Source organism: Rhinopithecus bieti, unplaced genomic scaffold, assembly GCF_001698545.2.
Source record: "Rhinopithecus bieti isolate Rb0 unplaced genomic scaffold, ASM169854v2 scaffold_57691, whole genome shotgun sequence".
NCBI classification, from domain to species: domain Eukaryota; kingdom Metazoa; phylum Chordata; class Mammalia; order Primates; family Cercopithecidae; genus Rhinopithecus; species Rhinopithecus bieti.
The window spans coordinates 2,356,839-2,376,066 of NW_016824383.1; the positions used below are offsets into that span (position 1 = coordinate 2,356,839).

The following is a 19,228-nucleotide window of genomic DNA, read 5'->3' on the forward strand; positions in this document are numbered from 1 at the left end:
ATCCACTAGAGAAATTAACCATTAAGAATTTCTAAAGAGATGAAGGCAAGATAGAAAAATCAAAATGAAATGTAGTGTTAGTCTGGGGATGACTTTAATGAATTTTAATCACAAAGTCATTTCAGTATTTTAGAAACCACAATGTTTTCCAACGAGCATCATTATTTTTATACAGTGAAACACTGAAAAAGTGCAGGTTTCAAACATATTCACAGTGCTCAATGAAGAAACCAAAGACAGCTTTCTGGCCTCACAGAGTATACAGCGAATTCAGTAAAAAAAAAAAAAAAAAAAAAATTTTTTAACTAAAGGTTGTTTTAACAAAGCTTATCACCTGAGACTTTGTGAAAGCTATCTCATTTAGAGTGTAATTTAAATGATAAAATGTGCCAATTAAGTATTTATTTCCTACCTCAGCTATTGGCCATGTGACCTCTGGTAGATTACTGACTTCCCACTTTCTTCATCTGCAAAACTAGGATAATAGTAGTGCCTACTTTATAGGGTTACTGTGCACTGTAAAGATTAAAGTGTATGTGAGATTCCATATATATGCATATATGGATGTGTGAATATACATGTATGTTTATTTGTTTATAACAGTGCCTGCTCTGGTGCTATGTAAGTATTAGTTGCTATTGTTTATGTAAGTATTTTTCTACTTTCTTAGATGACCAATTACTACAGATCTACTGACGTTTTGTAATACAAACTGACCATAATAAACTGCTAATGAAACTGGGTCTATGCAGTACAATCCCCTCATTTTGCAAATGAGATTAAGATTAATTGAAAAGAAATGTACACTGTCTACATGCTTGGATCATTTCAAAGTAATTCAGGGGTAAGAAAACACATCCATTGAAAAGCTGGGAAAAAGTTCCATTTTCATGGGCTACCTTAAAATATTTCATTCTCAACCTTTCGGAAGCCAGTAAACTCTTCACATGCTACCCTGTATGCCATGGAGGCAGGCTGGGGGCAGGAGGCAAGCAATGGATAACTAAAAAGGTGGTGGAAGCCAGGACACTTTTCTTATGACCATCCATGCCACACGAGTGAGGTCAGCATGCAACAGGGCCGGAGTCCACACCCAAACACAGCAACAGCACGTGAACGGCGAGCTCAGCACACCAGCACCCAGCAGGAAATGTGTAGAGGCTACTGCAGAAATGTGTAGTAAGGGTGGGCCTTGCTTTTACCCTTAAGTCTTTACACATCATTCTTTTCTTTTTTGTTTTTGAGATTGAGTCTCACTCTGTCGCCCAGGCTGGAGGGCAGTGGTGCCATCTCAGCTCACGGCAACCTCCGTCTCCCGGGTTCAAGCCATTCTCCTGCCTCAGCCTCCTGAGTAGCTGGGATTACAGGTGCCCGCCACCACGCCCAGCTAATTGTTGTATTTTTAGAAGAGACAGGGTTTCACCACCCATGATGGATAAATAAATCAAGGTCCCTTCTGAATCTTGTGGCTTCTCTCTGCTGCCTTACGCACCATCATCTCTAAGGCAGCACAGAGCATCCACAAGATTCAGAAGCGACCTTGATTTCTTTTTCCATCATGGGTTACATTTTAAAACTAAGTTTTTGTTTGGGAGTCGGTGTGTCACTCTGTGGCCCAGGCTGGAGGGCGGTGGTGTGATCCCAGTCCACTGCAGCCTCAAACTCCTGGGCTCAAGTGAGCCTCCTGCCTCGACTTCCCAAAGTGCTGGAACTACAGGTGGAAGCCACCACACCCGGCCTTAAAACTACTTTTAAAGAAAGAATTTGAATACCAATCTGAGACTTAAACACACTAAACCTTTACCTTAAAGGGAGAATTGCAGTTTTCTAAGTTAAATTTTCTGACAAAAAGCAAAACTCAAAAAAAAAAAAAAAAAAACCCTGCCCCAAAAACTTCTTTTGCAAGGCTACAAATGATGATATTTTCTATCAATAACAAGATAGTTATGAAGTAGACCTTGTGTGACAGATGAGTTAATCAATTCTGAATAAATATGTCTACAACTAAATCCTCCAGAGAAAGTCAAGGGACTTTGACTTTAAAAAGGCTTACATGGGCTGGGCACAGTGGCTCACACCTGTAATCCCAGCACCTTTGGGAGGCTGAGGCAGGCGGATCACGAGGTCAGGAGATAGAGACCATCCTGGTCAACATGGTAAAACCCTGTCTCTACTAAAAATAAAAATAAAAAAAATTAGCCGGGCATGGTGGCAGGCGCCTGTAAACCCAGCTACTCGGGAGGCTGAGGCAGGAGAATGGCATGAACCTGGGAGGCAGAGGTTGCAGTGAGCTCAGATCACACCACTGCACTCCAGCCTGGGCAACAAAGCGAGACTCCACCTCAAAAAAAAAAAAAAAAAAAAAAAAAAAAAAAAAAAGGCTTGGACTATTGAACTATTTGAGCCTTTCTTCCCCGCAAAAATATAGGCTTCACTTCTCATATTTAGAAGCCAGGAATGTAAAATCTCTAAAGAACATATAGAAAGCCTTCATAGTAAATCAAGCCAAATCAACAAACATATCTTGATATGGGCAAAAAGGGATGACTTAGCTTTGGGTCTTGTTTTCCCTGATTTTAAGAGGTAAGTGTTTTCCTGGCTACCCTTCATATTTAGATCATGGGAAAGGCTAGCTGGGAGAATGTACTTTTTCCTGGTGGCCATTTCTGCAGGTGGCCCTGGGGTTTGTGCTAGGCCAGTGCTGATGTGCTCATTTGCAGGACATGCTGAGATGCGTGGCTGGGGACACTGCATGCTGTATTAACAAGAATAACCTTGTTAAGCTTTGAGTAGTCAATGAGGTCAGGCCGGTGTCGGTGGATGAGGGCACAGAGTCCAAGGCCATCTTTCCAGCTTCACAACCGTCGAGAAGAACAGGAACACGTGTTAGTGGAGAGAAAGAAGCAGCCAGCGTCCGCACTCAGTCAGATGTTGGCCTTCCTTCTGTCTGACTTAATGCATGGAAAACCCCATGTAGCTTCCTTTTTATCCCACCCAGTGAGCTTGAACACTCAACTTCTTCCCAGGGTCCACTGTACTCCTCTCCTTTCGACTTCCTCTCCTGAGACTTGCTGTGTCTTCTGCCCCGGTCTGGTCTGTGCTGGCACAGGCAGTGACAGGCAGGGAGATGCCTCTACTGCTGTCCCTGCCTGGCCAGCGCCAGGTTTCCTCTCTCTTCTCCAAGTATCCATTCTGGCCCTTACCCCTGAATCTACCCAATAAATATACACAAGGACGTCTACCCTGCAAATGTCCAGAACGTGCTTCCTCTAAAAGTTCTTAGGATGCTTCAAAAGCCTCTATTAGCTCCCAGATACTCCTTTGTCTTTCTTTATAAAGTTCTTTTCTTTTTCTTTTAAGGCAAAGGCATGTAGGTGAGGGAGGACATGCAACTAGCAGGGCAGATGTTTATTTCCGGTCTTTTTCCCCCATAGACACCAGCTCTAAATGCCCCATAGACAAGGGCAGGCCAGAGCTTGCTGGTGACAGTGGGTTCAGTGAGAGCAGAGTGTGGGAGTTCTGTTCCTCAAAGGGTCTGGGGTAGGAGACCTCCATGAGAGTTATCAGTGCTACAATGCTGAAGTATTTGGGTCAACTGGGAGTCAGGAAAAGAAAAGCAAGATGAGTGGACGCAGGTCTGGGTACTTCAACTTTGACACCTGCAGAAAGTCCCAGCCCTTGATAGCTTCTCTCATCTGCCAAACAGCACATTGTAAGGACAAAGAAGGATTCTCTTCCCCTTTATCCTCCCAAGGCCTGGCTCAGTGCCTGACGCTTGGTAGACATTCTGAGAATATTTGTTTAACTAGAAGAACTTCCCCAGTTTTTCACCGTGGTTCATCCTTATCTTTCTGATTATCAGTGGCCAGTGGTGGGCCTTTTTGCACTCATGGGTAACCTAGCATCCGAAGGTGAAAATATAACCAACTCTTTCACTTCAACACAATAATGACCAATCTATATGAGAAAGACTGAAGCAAGTGACAGAATCATGCTCTCCCCTTATGTCTAGACTTTATTCATCTCATGTCCTACAATTTTTCAAACATAATTTTTCTACCTCTTTTGAATTTCAGCAGAGCAAAACTGATGGATGAAGGATCATTCTATTTCCTACAGGGCTGAGGGCTGAAGAGTCGCTAGTCGCTATTAGGGGGTACGCAGACTCTGCCAGGGTCCCCCCATCCCTGAGAAACAACAGCCATTCCTGCTGCCTTTTCCCAATACCAAGGTGAAGACTAAAGTAAGATGCATGCTTATACCCCCAAACTCAGTAGAATCCTGCTGGCACTGCAACACCATTCACTTACAAACACAGTGCTGTTTTACCAGCATGCTAAGGTTTAATCCAATGTTTTCCTTTGGGAGACTTTAAGCATCAAGAATTCTACAGCCTGAGTTCTCCTCCATACATAAAAGGTTTCTCAGGCAGGAGGAAAACACAGGTGCACACAAACACTGTTCCCCATGCTACCCACAGATTCCACTGACAATACAAGGACCAGGGGCCCTCGGTGCTCACCTAGTATGGAAGTTCTGAATGTTTACATTTCTATAAGGAGCGGTTTTCCTCTGACACCAAAGCAGCAGACCTTCTTTGGCAGATGTTTCTGTAATGATAGCCAAGAAAAAGTGGCCCCAGGGAAATGCCACTTAGTTCACTTAGCTCCTAGTCACTTTCAAACAGACCTCCCAGGGGGTCGATCACCAAATACCTCATCTCTTCTTACAGCCTCTGCAAGGCATAGGAGCCAGAACGCTGATCTTGGTGAGTAACTTCTGATGACACTTAGGGACTTCAAAAGGACAATGCAGGAGCAATCACAAGCTCCAACATAAAAAGATACTAAAACCAGACTTCAGGGTGGTTGGTGACTTACCCCTTTTTAAATGAAAATAATTTCTTTTTTTTTTTTTTTTTTTGAGACAGTCTCACTCTGTCACCCAGGCTGGCATGCAGTGGTGGGATCTTGGCTCACTGCAACCTCCGCCTCCCGGGTTCAGGAGATTCTCCTGCCTCAGCCTCCTGAGTAGCTGGTACTACAGGTGCCACCACCACGCGCGGCTAATTTTTGTATTTTTAGTGGAGACAGGATTTCACCACGTTGGCCAGGCTGGTCCCAAACTCCTGATCTCAGGTGATCCACTCACCTTGGCCTCTCAAAGTGCTGGGATTACAGGCATGAGCCACTGTGCCCGGCTGAAAATAAATGTTCAAAAACTGTGTGTACCCCATTGTGTGAGGTGACATTGGGGGCACCTATTATTCAGGATCAGAGACTAAGTGTCCAATTTGAAAAGGAGGCTGTGGATGCTGACAGACCTTTCCCTGCCTCTTGATTGCATCCTTAAAGAACTAGCAAAGCTTAATGCTGAGCACAATCTGTAATTGAAGTGAGTGTTACAGGACAATCGGATCCTTTGTATTCGCTTAAAGCTTACTGTACACAATCCTGAAAAACATGCAACATAAATAGTCTACAATGCAACTCACATAAAAAAATAAAATGTGTGTAGTTGATGACAACTAATCTGTCATTCGTCTGGTTTGTAATTCATACTCCTAGGTAAATGGAATTCACAGATGCTACTGCATCTCAAATGTATTCCTTTACCAACTGATTTTGTAACACTTAAAGCATTTCATTGGTAAATTTCAAATTTGGCCAATTGACTTCTGACCAAAAGAAAAACCCAGTACCATCTGTGATGACCATAAAAATGTGCTGCTCAGACATCCCACGGCTGCAGCTGGGAGCACAGGGCAGACAACTGACGTGCCAGCTGCAGCCCCCTGAATGCACCACACCCCTGCATTCCCACGGAGGCCACATTCCCCAGGGCTGCTCCAGCCAAAGACTGGGGAGTGAACAGCAGAGCTGAGACACCCCTATGCGACGTGAGACTCCTCTCAGGGCAGTGTAGGATTAAAGACTCCATCAGCCTTGCGAAATTAACCTCAGAACTGCACTGCAGTCCGAGACCTTCTTCTCCAAGCCTCCTCCCTTCCTCTTCTCAGCCCAGGTGTCAGCCAGGAGCTCTGGTCTGAAGACTCCTCAGGAATCTTCTGCTCCCTCCCCTTCATCCTGCATAGGCATTTTCCCCAAAAAATCTCTTGCATTTCTGGTACGGCCTGAATGTTGGTGTCTTCCCACCCATCACCAAATTCGTATGTTGAAGCCCTAGACCCTAATGTGCCTATATTTGGAGATGGGGCCTTTGGGAGGTGCTTAGGATTAGATGAGGTCATGAGGGTGGGGCCCTCATGATCAGATTAGTGCCTTCATAAGAAGAGACACCAGGGAGCCTGCTCACTGGCAGGTTCTCCCCCACCCCCACCCACCATGTGGCACTGAGGCACAGCACAGCAGCAGCCAACTGCTAGCCAACAAGAGGGTCCTCACAGAATCAGACCATGCTGGCACTCTGATTTTGGACTTCCAGCCTCAAGAACTGTGAGGAAACAAAGGTCTGCTATTTAAGCCACCCATGCTATGGTGTGTTTTCATAAAGGCCTGGAAAGACTACAACAATTTCTAGTTAGTCTTGGCACTTGCTTCCTGGAGGAGCCAAACCAACACACATCTAAACAGCTCCTCAAAGCCACTTATATAACTTAGGATTCCGCCCATATTTAAATGCTAACAGTTTAGAAATTCCCTAAAGCATGTGGACTCATAACTAACATGGGGCCTCTTCTATCTCAGGAAGGGGTTGAAGTTGATTTTTTCAAATCAAAATAATTCTGTAATTATTTATCTAAATTGTCCATTTTAGGCTGGGCACAGTGGCTCACACCTGTAATCCCAGCACTTTGGGAGGCTGAGGCCAGCGGATCATCTGAGGTCAGGAGTTCAAGACCAGCCTAGCCAAGATGGTGAATCCCGTCTCTACTAAAAATACAGAAAGTAGTCGGGCACGGTGGTGGGCGCTTGTAATCCCAGCTACTTGGGAGGCTGAGGCAGGCGAATTGCTTGAGCCCAGGAGACGGAGGTTACAGTGAGCCGAGATTGTGCCACTACACTCCAGCCTGGGCGACAGAGTGAGACTCTGTCTCAAAAAAACAACAAACAAACAAACAAAAAACTGTCCATTTTAGTTCACATTTTCTTGGACCCATAACCCAGATAAAGCACACACACCCCTAAAGTTCCATGTGCTATATAACTTGAATGACTCCTGTTCATGTCTCTTAACTAGCAAGTGCTAGTTAAGGGAAAATAAACTGAAACTGTTAAGACTTAATTAAAATGTGAATTGATATGGATGTTGAAATCTGGAACTCCACAGCCAGTTGTTCTGCCTGTCATTGCAGTCCTGACCAACATAATTAATAAGAAAAGGTACATCAGGAAGAAATAATTGGATGTATTTAACAGAGTTTAAATAAAACTTAACAGGTTAGAAAAGCAAACAAAGGTACATGTATCTACGACATCTTAATATTGTTACTGAAGTTTAGATTTACAAGTCACAGAGTTTCACTTAATTTCTGTCTGAATATGTGTGAACACTCTCGGGCCATGAAGGTTGGACAAGGCCTTTTCCCTATTTAATTGGTTACTACAATCAAAGCTGACCCTCCTCCAACCCCAAATCCATTTTCAGGCTTTCAGCAAAAGGTTAACAAGCTTGTGTGAATTATGTACATTACTGGAAAGCCCACTCCCGAAAGGTATATGGGAAAGTGGAAATGCGGCCATTTGGCACAAACAGGTCCACACATAAAACCCTCATCATGGGTGTAAAAAGCATGTTACAGATTGGTAGTGCTATTTGTCATTGCATCACGAAACACTGATTGACACCCCGAGGAGCTCCATCATCCACTTACGTCTGGACTGCTTTCATCAACACATGTATTAATCTCTCATTTTCTTTTCTTTTCTTTTTTTTTTTTTTTGAGGCAGAGTCTTACTCTGTCACCCAGGCTGGAATGCAGTGGCGTGATCTCGGCTCACTGCAAGCTCCACCTCCCAGGTTCAAGCAATTTTCCAGCCTCAGCCTCCTGAGGAGCTGAGATTATAGACGCCTGCCACCATGCCCAGCTAATTTTTGTATTTTTAGTAGAGACAGGGTTTCACCATGTTGGCCAGGCTGGTCTCGAACTGCTGACCTCATGACCCACCTGCCTTGGCCTCCCAAAGTGCTGGGATTACAGACGTGAGCCACTGCGCCCGTCCTAATCTCTCATTTTCCTTCTTGGAAGAGGCCCATCGTTTTGTTGAAGGAAACTCACTCCTCAAAGAATTTGTTTCCAGTAACAATGACTTTTTCAACATACTATATATCATTAAAACAAATAAAGATGATTTTTCTGTAGACTTACAGAAATTAAATGAGGTTATTAAAAAATTACTCGAAACTAAAGCAAATAAAAATATAAATTAGCAAACTAATTATCTACTGTGTTGGACACTACAGAACCATCTGCTTGAAGAGATTTAGGTACTTTGCTAATAAAATCATAATTTTTTAATGCTTAATTTCTTAGTCTTGTGAAGAACAGATTAATATAGCCTTTTATTGCAAAATTTTACAAAATATTGTGATTTAGCTATCTTGCTTTGGGCGTGTTAATAACAATTTTGGGGAAAACTCTAATGGATAATACCATTCATACCTAAACTTGAAATATAATTAAGTTTTAAATTCATATTATAACTAATTTAAAATTTGTAACCAATCAGAAACAACTTCTGGTGAACTTCACCTCTGCAATATTTGTGGAAAAAGGATTTGCTAGACCAGCAACAGTGTGAACAAGATTTCTAAAAGTAGTATTTATTTAAAGTGGGTTCAACAGCTTAAATATTTAAATTTAGAAGTATATAAAACTGATCATTACAACTTACAATTTTAAATAAAACAGGAATTTTAGGAAGCCTCTTATTTCTTGCATTAGCATAAAGGAAGGTACTGTAATAGAACTACGTTGTGCAAAAGTTTTCAAAGTCAAGACTATGTATTAATGCAAGCTGGCTGTCATTCCTGAGCCTGAATTGTTGAGGTGTTAATGCTATTAGATTTTAGTTTGATTTTTAGATGACATAAGTGGGTCTCCCGTGCCAGAAGGGAATAATTGAAGTGAATTTGAAGGTCCGTAAGGGCAAGTACTGCAGGCTTCATGTCAACTGGTACAAGCAGGCAAAGTGTTGTTTCTTAATGTTTGTGGGTTGATGAGTACCTAAAATCACTTAAAAAGACCAGAGTCTCGCGCCTGGAATCCCAGCACCTTGGGAGGCTGAGGTGGGCAGATCATGAGGCCTGGAGATCGAGACCATCCTGGCTAACATGGTGAAACTCTGTCTCTACTAAAAATATAAAAAATTAGCCGGCGTGGTGGCGGGTGCCTGTAGTCCCAACTACTTGGGAGGCTGAGGCAGGAGAATGGCGTGAACCCGGGAGATGGAGCTTGCAGTGAGCTGAGATCGTACCACTGCACTCCAGCCTGGGTGACAGAGCAAATCTCCGTCTCAAAAAACAAACAAACAAACAAAAAAACCAGAGTCAGAGGCTACTCTGGCCTGGGCAGAATTATAAATAACGTCTCCACCCCTTACCACTCAGGTACTTGGTTACCCTACTAGATTACAGAGTCGGGGGGACCAAATAGTTGGACAATGCAGACAGCCCAGAAACACATTCTGCAGTTATACACTTTGTGATTTGAGGGCCAAACAGGCAAAGTTCTAATTTTAAGAATGCCAATTTGACACTTTTCAACAGTGCTGAATTCATCAAAATATTTGGGAGTATAGTTAGTGTAAAAGACTAAAGATTTTTTTCTTCAGTGGCAGTGCCAAGGATTAAGATTCTATGATAATGATGGAATGGTAGTTAGGCCAAAAGATACAGTGACAATAGAGGTCTTGTTTAAAAGAAAAGAAGAGAAAAGAAAAGGGAGAGAGGTAGGGAGGAAGAACGTAAAGGAAATAACAAATGAACGTGGATTGCAACAGATTCTGTTTTTATACCTGGGGTATAAAAAGTGTTTCAGTTGTAAGACTAAAGAACTCTGCCATAGCTGTAAATTTATTAGTATAATAAGCAATCAAGAAGCTCAATAAATGCTCATTCGAAAAAGCGACTTCTGTTCTGAACATGTGCTCATCTTTTGCAAACCGATTCCAGCCTCCCTGAATGAAACAGTGCTGCCGGGTCCTTTCCTAGACACATACCAAATGTAGAAGAACCCACTTCCATGTCTCTCATTCAATCACGTAAGGGACTGTTGGACTTTCAAATATCTTGTTCAAATTTTAATTCATAAGCTCAATTTACCGATTATACAATGAGACTTTTAACCACGTCTTTTACCTTCAACCGAAATATCCTGAATAGCAAAGCGAAGGATGATGGTCCAGATCATGCCCAGGGTCATCTTCACGTTGCCATCAACAATTTCTGCAGGTAAGAAAACAACAAATTAATGTAAAGATAACATAGTCAGTACATAACTTTTCTCGTACATATAAGTTTCGACTTCAGAGCTATTGGAAAGTGTGCATATGGAAAGACCAGTTTATGTTTTTAAAAGTATCGCAGTATGTCTGGTTATAAATACGGTATTCATAACCAAATGTCTCTAGTTTAAATTCTGAGTTAATAATAAGCACAAATCTTGCATATGTATTCTCACTGAAAACCACCCAGGAGTCTCCAAAGTTTTAACATGCAATGAGTTCAGAAGGTTTTTTTTTGGTTTTTTTTGGTGAGATGGAGTCTCACTCTGTCACCCAGGCTGGAGTGCAGTGACACAACCTTGGCTCACTGCAACCTCCACCTCCAGGGATCAAGCAATTCTCCTGCCTCAGCCTCCTGAGCAGCTGGGACTACAAAGACTACAGGCATGTGCCACCACACCTAGCTAATTTTCTGTAAATTTAGTAGAGACGGGGGTTTCACCATGTTGGCCAGGCTGGTCTTGAACGCCTGACCTCAGGTGATCTACCCGCCTTGGCTTCCCAAAGTGCTGGGATGAGCATGAGCCACTGTGCCCAGCCATGAACTAAGGTTTTAAATAATCAAATAAAGAGAACGCAGTCTCATCTTTACCCTGACCCTTCTTATGGCATTCCGCAGCTGACAAGTAGCAGGACTCAGTTGTACATATGGAGATATGGGTGGTAATCTCAACTCCCGCTGACCTCGCCAAATTCCCAGTCTCCCATAGAGAACAAAGAGACCACTTCCTTCCTATTAGTTCTTATTAAGAGTCAGTGGGACGTGTAAGTTCTTTCTCAGTCCTGTAAGTGTTCTGAAGATGACAGCATTATATTTAATTCTATGCTTTACAAAGAACCTAGAGCTTGGTCTCCCACTCAGGGTACCATTTGTTCTTATCTCTTGTGCACTCAGCGCCCTAGGGGAGAGCCTGATGCAAGGCAGGTACAGTAAATGGTGAAAGGGAGGGAAGAAGAGGAGAATTCAAGTTGCAGCCCACACCTGCGCTATGAGGTCAGTGTGGCAGAGAGGGCCGCCCCACCACACCTCTCACCTTCAGCCCCGATGGACACCAGTTTCACCCCTTTGCTGGCTATGTAATCCAAAGCTTTGTTGACATTAGCAATTTTGTGGAACCGCATTTTTCCTCGGTCAGGTTTGGGCAGCCTTTCCCCTGTTGGATGAAAAGAGAATCATGCAGACATGGAGACAGTGACCTCTTGATGCGGAACCAAGATGCCAAACCTCAGAATCCATTTTTTCCTTAAAAACAAATGGTTACATGACTATTTCTGATGTGTGCCTGGTCTCTCTAAATCACAGCAATGAGGGAACAGTAACCAGAAGGTTTTCAGGATCAAGTGGACCAGCAGGGAGACATACTATGAAGGACATATGCTTTTCAGATCTGCGGGGAGAGTCTGGTTTGGCCCATGATCCAACTTACAAATGAGTAAAAAGAGAAGCTGGTTAGAGTCCCTGGAGTATCCAGAGTTGCTGGCTAACTGTTAGAGGAAGTCAGGATGGCCTAGTTAAAATCGCAGAGGTGGCTGCCAGGGTTCGTTTGACACCTGATTATGAAGATATATGGATCAGGGCAGATCTGCCATAATCCTTCCCAGTCACACTTCTCCAAAGGTGATCCATTCTCTAGTCCAAAGTCTAAATCGCCCAATTGAAATTCAGGACAAATCAAAGCCCCCCTGGGATTTTAGCTTATATGTTCAGAGTTCTGCCAACATCTACAACATGGAGATTTTTGGATACAAGATGATTTCTGGAATACGCTCTAGCTGGACAAAGAGTAGAGAGGGCAGCATGGAGGGAGTCATGTGAAGTCATTTTTTCTTCTCTTATTTTGTTTCAAGCTTGGTGGTATAAACATTATTTTAATAAGTCATTTTTAAAGAGAATTCACTCCTTTTTTAGAACACAAAAATAACTCCAGGCAGATTGTTCTTTGGAAAGGTTTTCTTTGGCAATAATACCATGTTCTTGCCCAGCCAAGTTCAAAGTGAACTTCTGATGTAATCATCTTTAAATAGTTGCTTACCTACTGATAACACATGAAAACATAGGATTGGGATATATAACACCAACCTGAGATGACTTCCAAAAGCAGCATGAGCTTAAGGCCATTCCTGAAGTCTTCTTCGATGTTCTCAATTTGGGTGCCAGCTTTCCTTAGGTGGGAGTTACACCAGGCAGTGAAGGTCTACAAAGAAAACCAAACATGGTTTAGCACAAGCCCATCGGATTTCAGATCCCTTCCTCACAGATAACACTTCACACCTTACACATTCTTGGGAATCTACAAGGCTGGGGCTGCTTGGGCTTCTAGAGGATGGAGAATTTGATGGAAAGAACTGGAAACCCAAAAGAACGATTTTAGTAAATTTTCCACTTTAGAGACAAAAACTCTCTTTTTTTTTCTTTTCTTTTTTTTTTTTTTGAGACAGAGTCTCGCTCTGTCGCCCGGGCTGGAGTGTAGTGACCAGATTTCAGCCCACTGCAAGCTCCACCTCCCGGGTTTACACCATTCTTCTGCCTCAGCCTCCCGAGTAGCTGGGACTACAGGCACCCGCCACCTCGCCCGGCTAGTTTTTTGTATTTTTTAGTAGAGACGGGGTTTCACCGTGTCAGCCAGGATGGTCTCGATCTCCTGACCTTGTGATCCGCCCGTCTCGGCCTCCCAAAGTGCTGGGATTACAGGCTTGAGCCACCACGCCCAGCGACAAAAACTCTCTTAATGGATATTCCAACCTGAAGAATTTTTGCCTTCCATTTAAAAGACACCGCATTTATACCTGTATCTTCACCTTTTGAAAACCTTTTACTTTGCAGAAAAGATAGATTAAATTAAGATGTGCTTATTTCTTGCTCACAAACATGCAAAATACGCTTGCTTGCAGCAGAATAGATGAATAAATAACAGCGTTTTGTTTTGGAGACAGGGTCATCCAGCTCTGTCACCCAGGCTGGAGTATAATGGTGTGATCACGGCTCACTGCAGCCTTGACCTCCCAGGCTCAATTGATCCTCCTGCCTCAGTCCCCTAAGTAGCTGGGACTATAGGCATGCACCACCACACCCAGCTAATTTTTTTTTTTTTTTAGAGATGGGATCTTGCTATGTTGCCCAGGCTGGTCTCAAACTCCAAGACTCAAGCAATCCTCTTGCCTCAGCCTCCCAAAGTGCTGGGATTACAGGCATGAGCCACCGTGCCCAGTCTAAATAATGTTTAAAGAAAGTTCAAAGGCCAGGCGTGGTGACTCACACCTGTAATCCCAGCACTCTGGGAGGTTGAGGCAGGCAGATCAGTTGAGGTCAGGAGTTTGAGACCAACCTGGCCAACATGGTAAAACCCTGTCTCTACTAAAAATACAAAAATTAGCTGGGTGTGGTAGCATGTGCCTGTAGTCCCAGCTACTCAGGAGGCTGAGGCAGGAAAATAGCTTGAAACCAGGAGGCAGAGGTTGCAGTGAGCCAAGATCATACCACTGCACTCCAGCCTGGGTGACAGAGTGAAACTCTGTCTCAAAAAAAAAAAAATTTTTCAAAATGTCTTGCTTTAGAGGAGACGATGGGTGATATTGTGTAGCAGAAAGAAGAGAGAAGGAACCCATAACCAATAATAGCCTACAACTAGTTTATCTTGGGTGAACAACAGTTTTAAGCTACTAATTAAACCAATTAAACAAATTTGCAGTATAGTCAATCATTGAAAAAATTATAACAATAACCTCTTACAAGCATGTTCCAAGCACTGGACTAGATCCTGGATCTCAAAGGTGACTATATTCAACCCTGCCTTTGGAAGGAATCACAGCCCAGTCATATTAGCAAATTACTGGGGCAAATCTTCAGCTGAAAATGGACCACATATGAAGTGACATCGAAAGTCATTCTGTTTATTTTTCCAGCTTCTTTTAACTTAGCTTCCACTTGTGCCCTATTTCCTGCCAAAACCAGATTAGAAATGTTTCTGGCAGCTGCTGGCTAAGCATGCAAACTGTCCCCTCGTCCCACAACAGCTGCTGGGCTTGAGAACAAAGTGCCTGGTACATCAAACTGGGGAGTAGGGGACACACAAACACGGTTTGTGTTCAAGATGAAAAAGTCAACCTATCAAAAACAGACTGCTTCCAAGCCAGATACAGAAAGACCAAGTGTCCATAAAAATGATTTTCCTGGGTAATAAAGAGGATTTTCAAATCTGACTAACAGTCTCTCCTTTCAAGAAGGAGGTGACAGCATTTAATTCAAGGACAAAAAAAAAAAAAAGAAGGGAATTTTTGGATTTACAGTAATAAATTTTACCTTGAGAGCCTAAACTAACAATTCTTTCTAAGCTTTAGTCATGTCTAAACAGAAAAGATACTCTAAGCCACACACTTTATTTTTATTTATTTATTTATTTATTGAGATGGAGTCTTGCTTATCTCCCAGGCTGGAGTGCAGTGGCGTGATCTTGGCTCACTGCAACCTCTGCCTCCCAGGTTCAAGTGATTCTCCTGCCTCAACCACCCTAGTAGCTAGGAATACAGGTGTCTGCCACCACACCTAGCTAATTTTTGTATTTTTAGTAGAGACGGGGTTTTGCCATGTTGGCCAGACTGGTCTTGAACTCCTGACTTCAGGTGATCCGCCTGCCTCGGCCTCTCAAAGTGCTGGGATTACAGGCATGAGCCACCACGCCCGGTCTTAAGTCATATACATTAGATCTATACCCAATCAATGTGGTAGCTCCTAGCCACAGGTAGCCACTTAGACTAATGAAAATCAAATTTAAAAATTAGCTCCTCAGTTGCACAAGTCATCTTTTAAGTGATCAGAAGCCACATGTGTCTAGTAGTATTGGATGGTGCAAATATACAACATTCCTATCAGAAAATTCTATTGGACAACACTATAGATAATTAAGTTTCGTTTTTTGAAGGTAAGATTATGATAAAAATTCATTACTTATTTTTTAACACATTAATTTTATGTATTTACTTTTGAATGAGTAATACATTTCCTTGGTTCAAAAGTCAAGTGGTACAAAAGGTTTTAAAAAAAAAATCCATTCTCTCACCTTTGTTCCCTGGCTACCCAATGCCCTACCCCATGAGGAATGGAGCTATCAGTCTCTTGTATATTCCTTCAGTGGTACCTGTGATTATATAAACACACAGACATACATGTTTTGTTTTTCCTTTGGTCCCTTTAACACACATCATAGGACATACATTGTTCTATACTTTGTTTGGCACAATGGCTCACGCCTGTAATCCCAGCACTTTGGGAGGCCAAAGTGGGTGGATCACTTGAGATCAGGACTGCGAGACCAGCCTGACCAACATGGTGAAACCCTGTCTCTACTAAAAATACAAAATTAGCTGGACATGGTGTCGCACACCTGTAATCTCAGCTACTTGGGAGGTTGAGGCAGGAGAACTGCTTGAACCCAGGAGGTGGAGGTTGCAGTGAGCCGAGATCGCACCACTGCACTCCAGCTAGGGAAACAAGAGTGAAGCTCCATTTCAAAAGAAAAAAAAAAAAACCAAGCAAACAAACAATATATATAACCCAGAGATCATTCCATATCAGTATAAGTTACTTGTTTTTATGGCTGTATAGTATTCCACTGTAGTGTATAAACCATATTTTATGTAACTAGCTCCCCATGAATGAACATTTGGGTTGTTTCCAGTTAATTAAGTTCTTACAGTAAAATACACCCCAAGCCCTATCTTCAGCAAGTACAATTACTTTAAAACAATTTTTAAAACTGACAATATTAAGACTAATCACATACCAGAGTTTTTGGGAAAGGCACAAAAGAATAGTAGGTTGTTAAAAAAAAAAAAGCAACTGATGGAGGGAACATATAATGATATAAACATTTATAAAGTTTTTAAAATTTAAATTCTACTTAAAAGTGGGCAAATATTGCTGGTGCACGTCATCATACCTTGTCTGTTATTTAAGTCTCTTCATAATACAGGCATCAGAAGCACTTCTGGATATATCCCTAAAAGCTGCGCACAAAATCCCAAGTTTCCTGACCCCACAGCGCAGAAAGTCTGTTTGAAACTACCTGCTTTGTTTGTTTGATTGTTTGTTTGTTTGTTTCTGTAAAGAGATAAGAAGGTCTCGCTCTGTCACCCAGGCTGGAGTGCAGTGGTGCAATCACAGATCACTGCAGCTTTGAACTCCTGGGCTCAGCGATCCTCCCACCTCAGCCTCCCGAGGTGATACCACCTTTTTATAGCTATACATACAATGAAGGTAATTTACCATAGGTAATTATCCACTTGTACAAATCCAGAGAAGGTCCATTTATTTAGCTGAGTTAAGCCTAATGAAGTTTCCCTATCTTTAATGAATACTCATAAGAGTCAAGAAAGGTGATGACTAACTTAAATGCAGAAAAAAGACTCCAGCTGTTCTGTGGTAATAGCTTAATAAGAGGCCAGTGCCCTCTGAAAAGGAATTTTAAGCTTTATTAGAATGTTTAATTTGTATTCTATTTCCTGTTTTAATTACCATTGCCTAGGGAGACTGTTCCTATGCATCTCCTATCACCCCTGTTTCTGTGAAAAGTCTGTTAATCATGGAGAAGATAAAAACTACAGTAGCAACAAAACCCCACACATTTGACCCGAAGACTTCTTTGTGAACTTTCTTGTTGTTTGTATTGCAACATGCGTCTTTAGGGTTCTTGAAAACTAAACTTTGGAGAACTCAAGTGGGAATGAAAGTGGCTCCACACCATTCTGGAGGCAGGCTCCTCAGTTTAAAAAAGATTACCAAGCCATATGTCCTTTCTTAAGGGAAATGATGCTTTATTCAATCAGACACAGACCATGGAGGAAAGAGGCCAATGTCTCCCCAACTTGTAACTCAATCCCAAAGCTGCCCTGGCACAGGCGGAATCCTCCAACCTCCTCTCTTGTTTTCAACTCAAACCCTCCTCTATTTCTCTCCTGAACCAACAGCTTATTTCCTGTTTCTCTGCACCTAGCCATAAATACAAACACTTTCAGCATCCCAAAAGTAGGCACATAAAAAGTTTTAGAGCCACAAAAAGAAGACCGAGATGGGAAACCATAAAACCAGCTATCCCCAGAAAGAAAAGACAGATGTTTCTAGTCCTGGCCGGGTACAGTGGCTCACACCTGTAATCCCAGCATTTTGGGAGGCCGAGGCAGGGTGGATCACTTGAGGCCAGGAGTTCAAGACCAGCCTGACCAACATGGTGAAACACCATCTCTACTAAAAATATAAAAACTTAGCCTGGCATAGTGGTGCATGCCTGTAATCTCAGCTGCTCAGGAGACTGAGGCAAGAATCTCTTGAACCCAGGAGGCAGAGGCTGCAGTGAGCCAAGATGGTGCCACTGCACTCCAACTTAGGCAACAGAGCAAGCCTCTGTCTCAAAAAAATAAAAAGACATGTTTCTAGTCCTTACCACCCACCATAGAAGTTAAGACAAAGCTAAGGGAAACAGTATTCAACAGTGTTCTATAGATGGAAATGCGGTGGAAGACAGTCTCACTATGTATATTCCTTAGACAGCTGGAACAAATATTAGGATCTCTTTCCTAAACATAAAGAATTGCAACCAGTGAGTCCCTGGCCAGGGTGGGCAGTCTGTGGGTGCAGATGCTCTCCACTGGCTATACAGGCCTTCCCTGGATGCAGATGGAAACTCTCCTGTACACCGCGTTCCTGTGCCTTGGAGTCGTACAGAAGCTTTCATGTGTAAGGACTGAAGGATTCTCAAATGATCAGCAGTCTCTGCGTCCATTATATTCCTGAACATGATGTAGAACAACGGTCCCCAACCTTTTTTGGCACCAGGGACCAGTTTCGTGGAAGATAATTTTTCCACAGATGTCGGGGTAGGGAAGAGGGATGGTTTCAGGCTGAAACTGTTCCACCTCAGATCATCAGGCATTCGATTCTCATAAAGCGTGCACAACCTAGATTTCTGGCACGCACAGTTCACAGTAGGGTTTGCACTCCTATGAGACTCTGATGCCGCCGCTGATCTGACAGGAGGCAGAGCTCAGATGGTAATCTGGGCCATGGGGAGCAGCTGTAAATACCGATGAAGCTTCTGCTCGCTTGCTCGTCCGTTGCTCAACTCCTGCTGTGCAGCCCGGTTCCTAACAGGTCACGAACCAGTGCCAGTCCACAGTCTGGAGGTTGGAAGCCCCTGATCTGGAGACCCAGAGGATGTTCCTCAACCTCCAAAACATGGTGGTTGAGTAAATATCAGTTGAAGGGGTTTTCCGGGAGCATTTGCTAGCTACAATTGTCATTCCCATTCAATGGCGGAAGACGCTATTGCATCTTTCTTGGAGGGCTTGCTAGCAAAGTCCCTAATCCATGGGAACTACAAGAGTATTGCCTTTCTCAAAGCTAAATTATGTAACAGGACAATCAGCACAATGTGCTTAACGGCAAAAAGAAAATGTGCATGTCCTTACTGAATTGTTGAGACAGACCAGTGTTATTCAATCGCTATGCATTTGTATTTGATTTCTTTTTAAGTTGATGAAGCCTACAGTCACATCAACCTACATTCCCTAGGGTAAAGGCAGGAAAAGTCTTTTAATCAAAATGAGTGAAAAATGTGACTGTTTATATCATCCTCTTTGACTACGCATGTGCACAATTTTACCTAGAAGAGATTATTACCTAGGTACACAGACGGGGACCTGAAAAATCAATCATGAGTCTGACATGGTTCCCTGAATATCAGTCCATTTCACTTTTCAGTGAATTATTA

At 42.7% G+C, this 19,228-nt stretch overlaps 1 protein-coding gene across 1 annotated transcript in view; it reads right to left on the minus strand.

Annotated features, from left to right (window-relative positions):
* Positions 1-19,228, minus strand: part of ACTN2 (actinin alpha 2) — a 73,392-nt gene that overhangs the window by 30,143 nt on the left and 24,021 nt on the right. Inside the window, exons 2-6 of the mRNA XM_017862276.1 lie at positions 12,547-12,661; positions 11,501-11,620; positions 10,321-10,407; positions 4,523-4,610; positions 2,775-2,853 (exon numbers count right to left, since the gene is read on the minus strand). Of these exons, the coding sequence (XP_017717765.1) occupies positions 2,775-2,853; positions 4,523-4,610; positions 10,321-10,407; positions 11,501-11,620; positions 12,547-12,661 (489 nt within the window). The remainder of the gene's footprint in view (positions 1-2,774; positions 2,854-4,522; positions 4,611-10,320; positions 10,408-11,500; positions 11,621-12,546; positions 12,662-19,228) is intronic.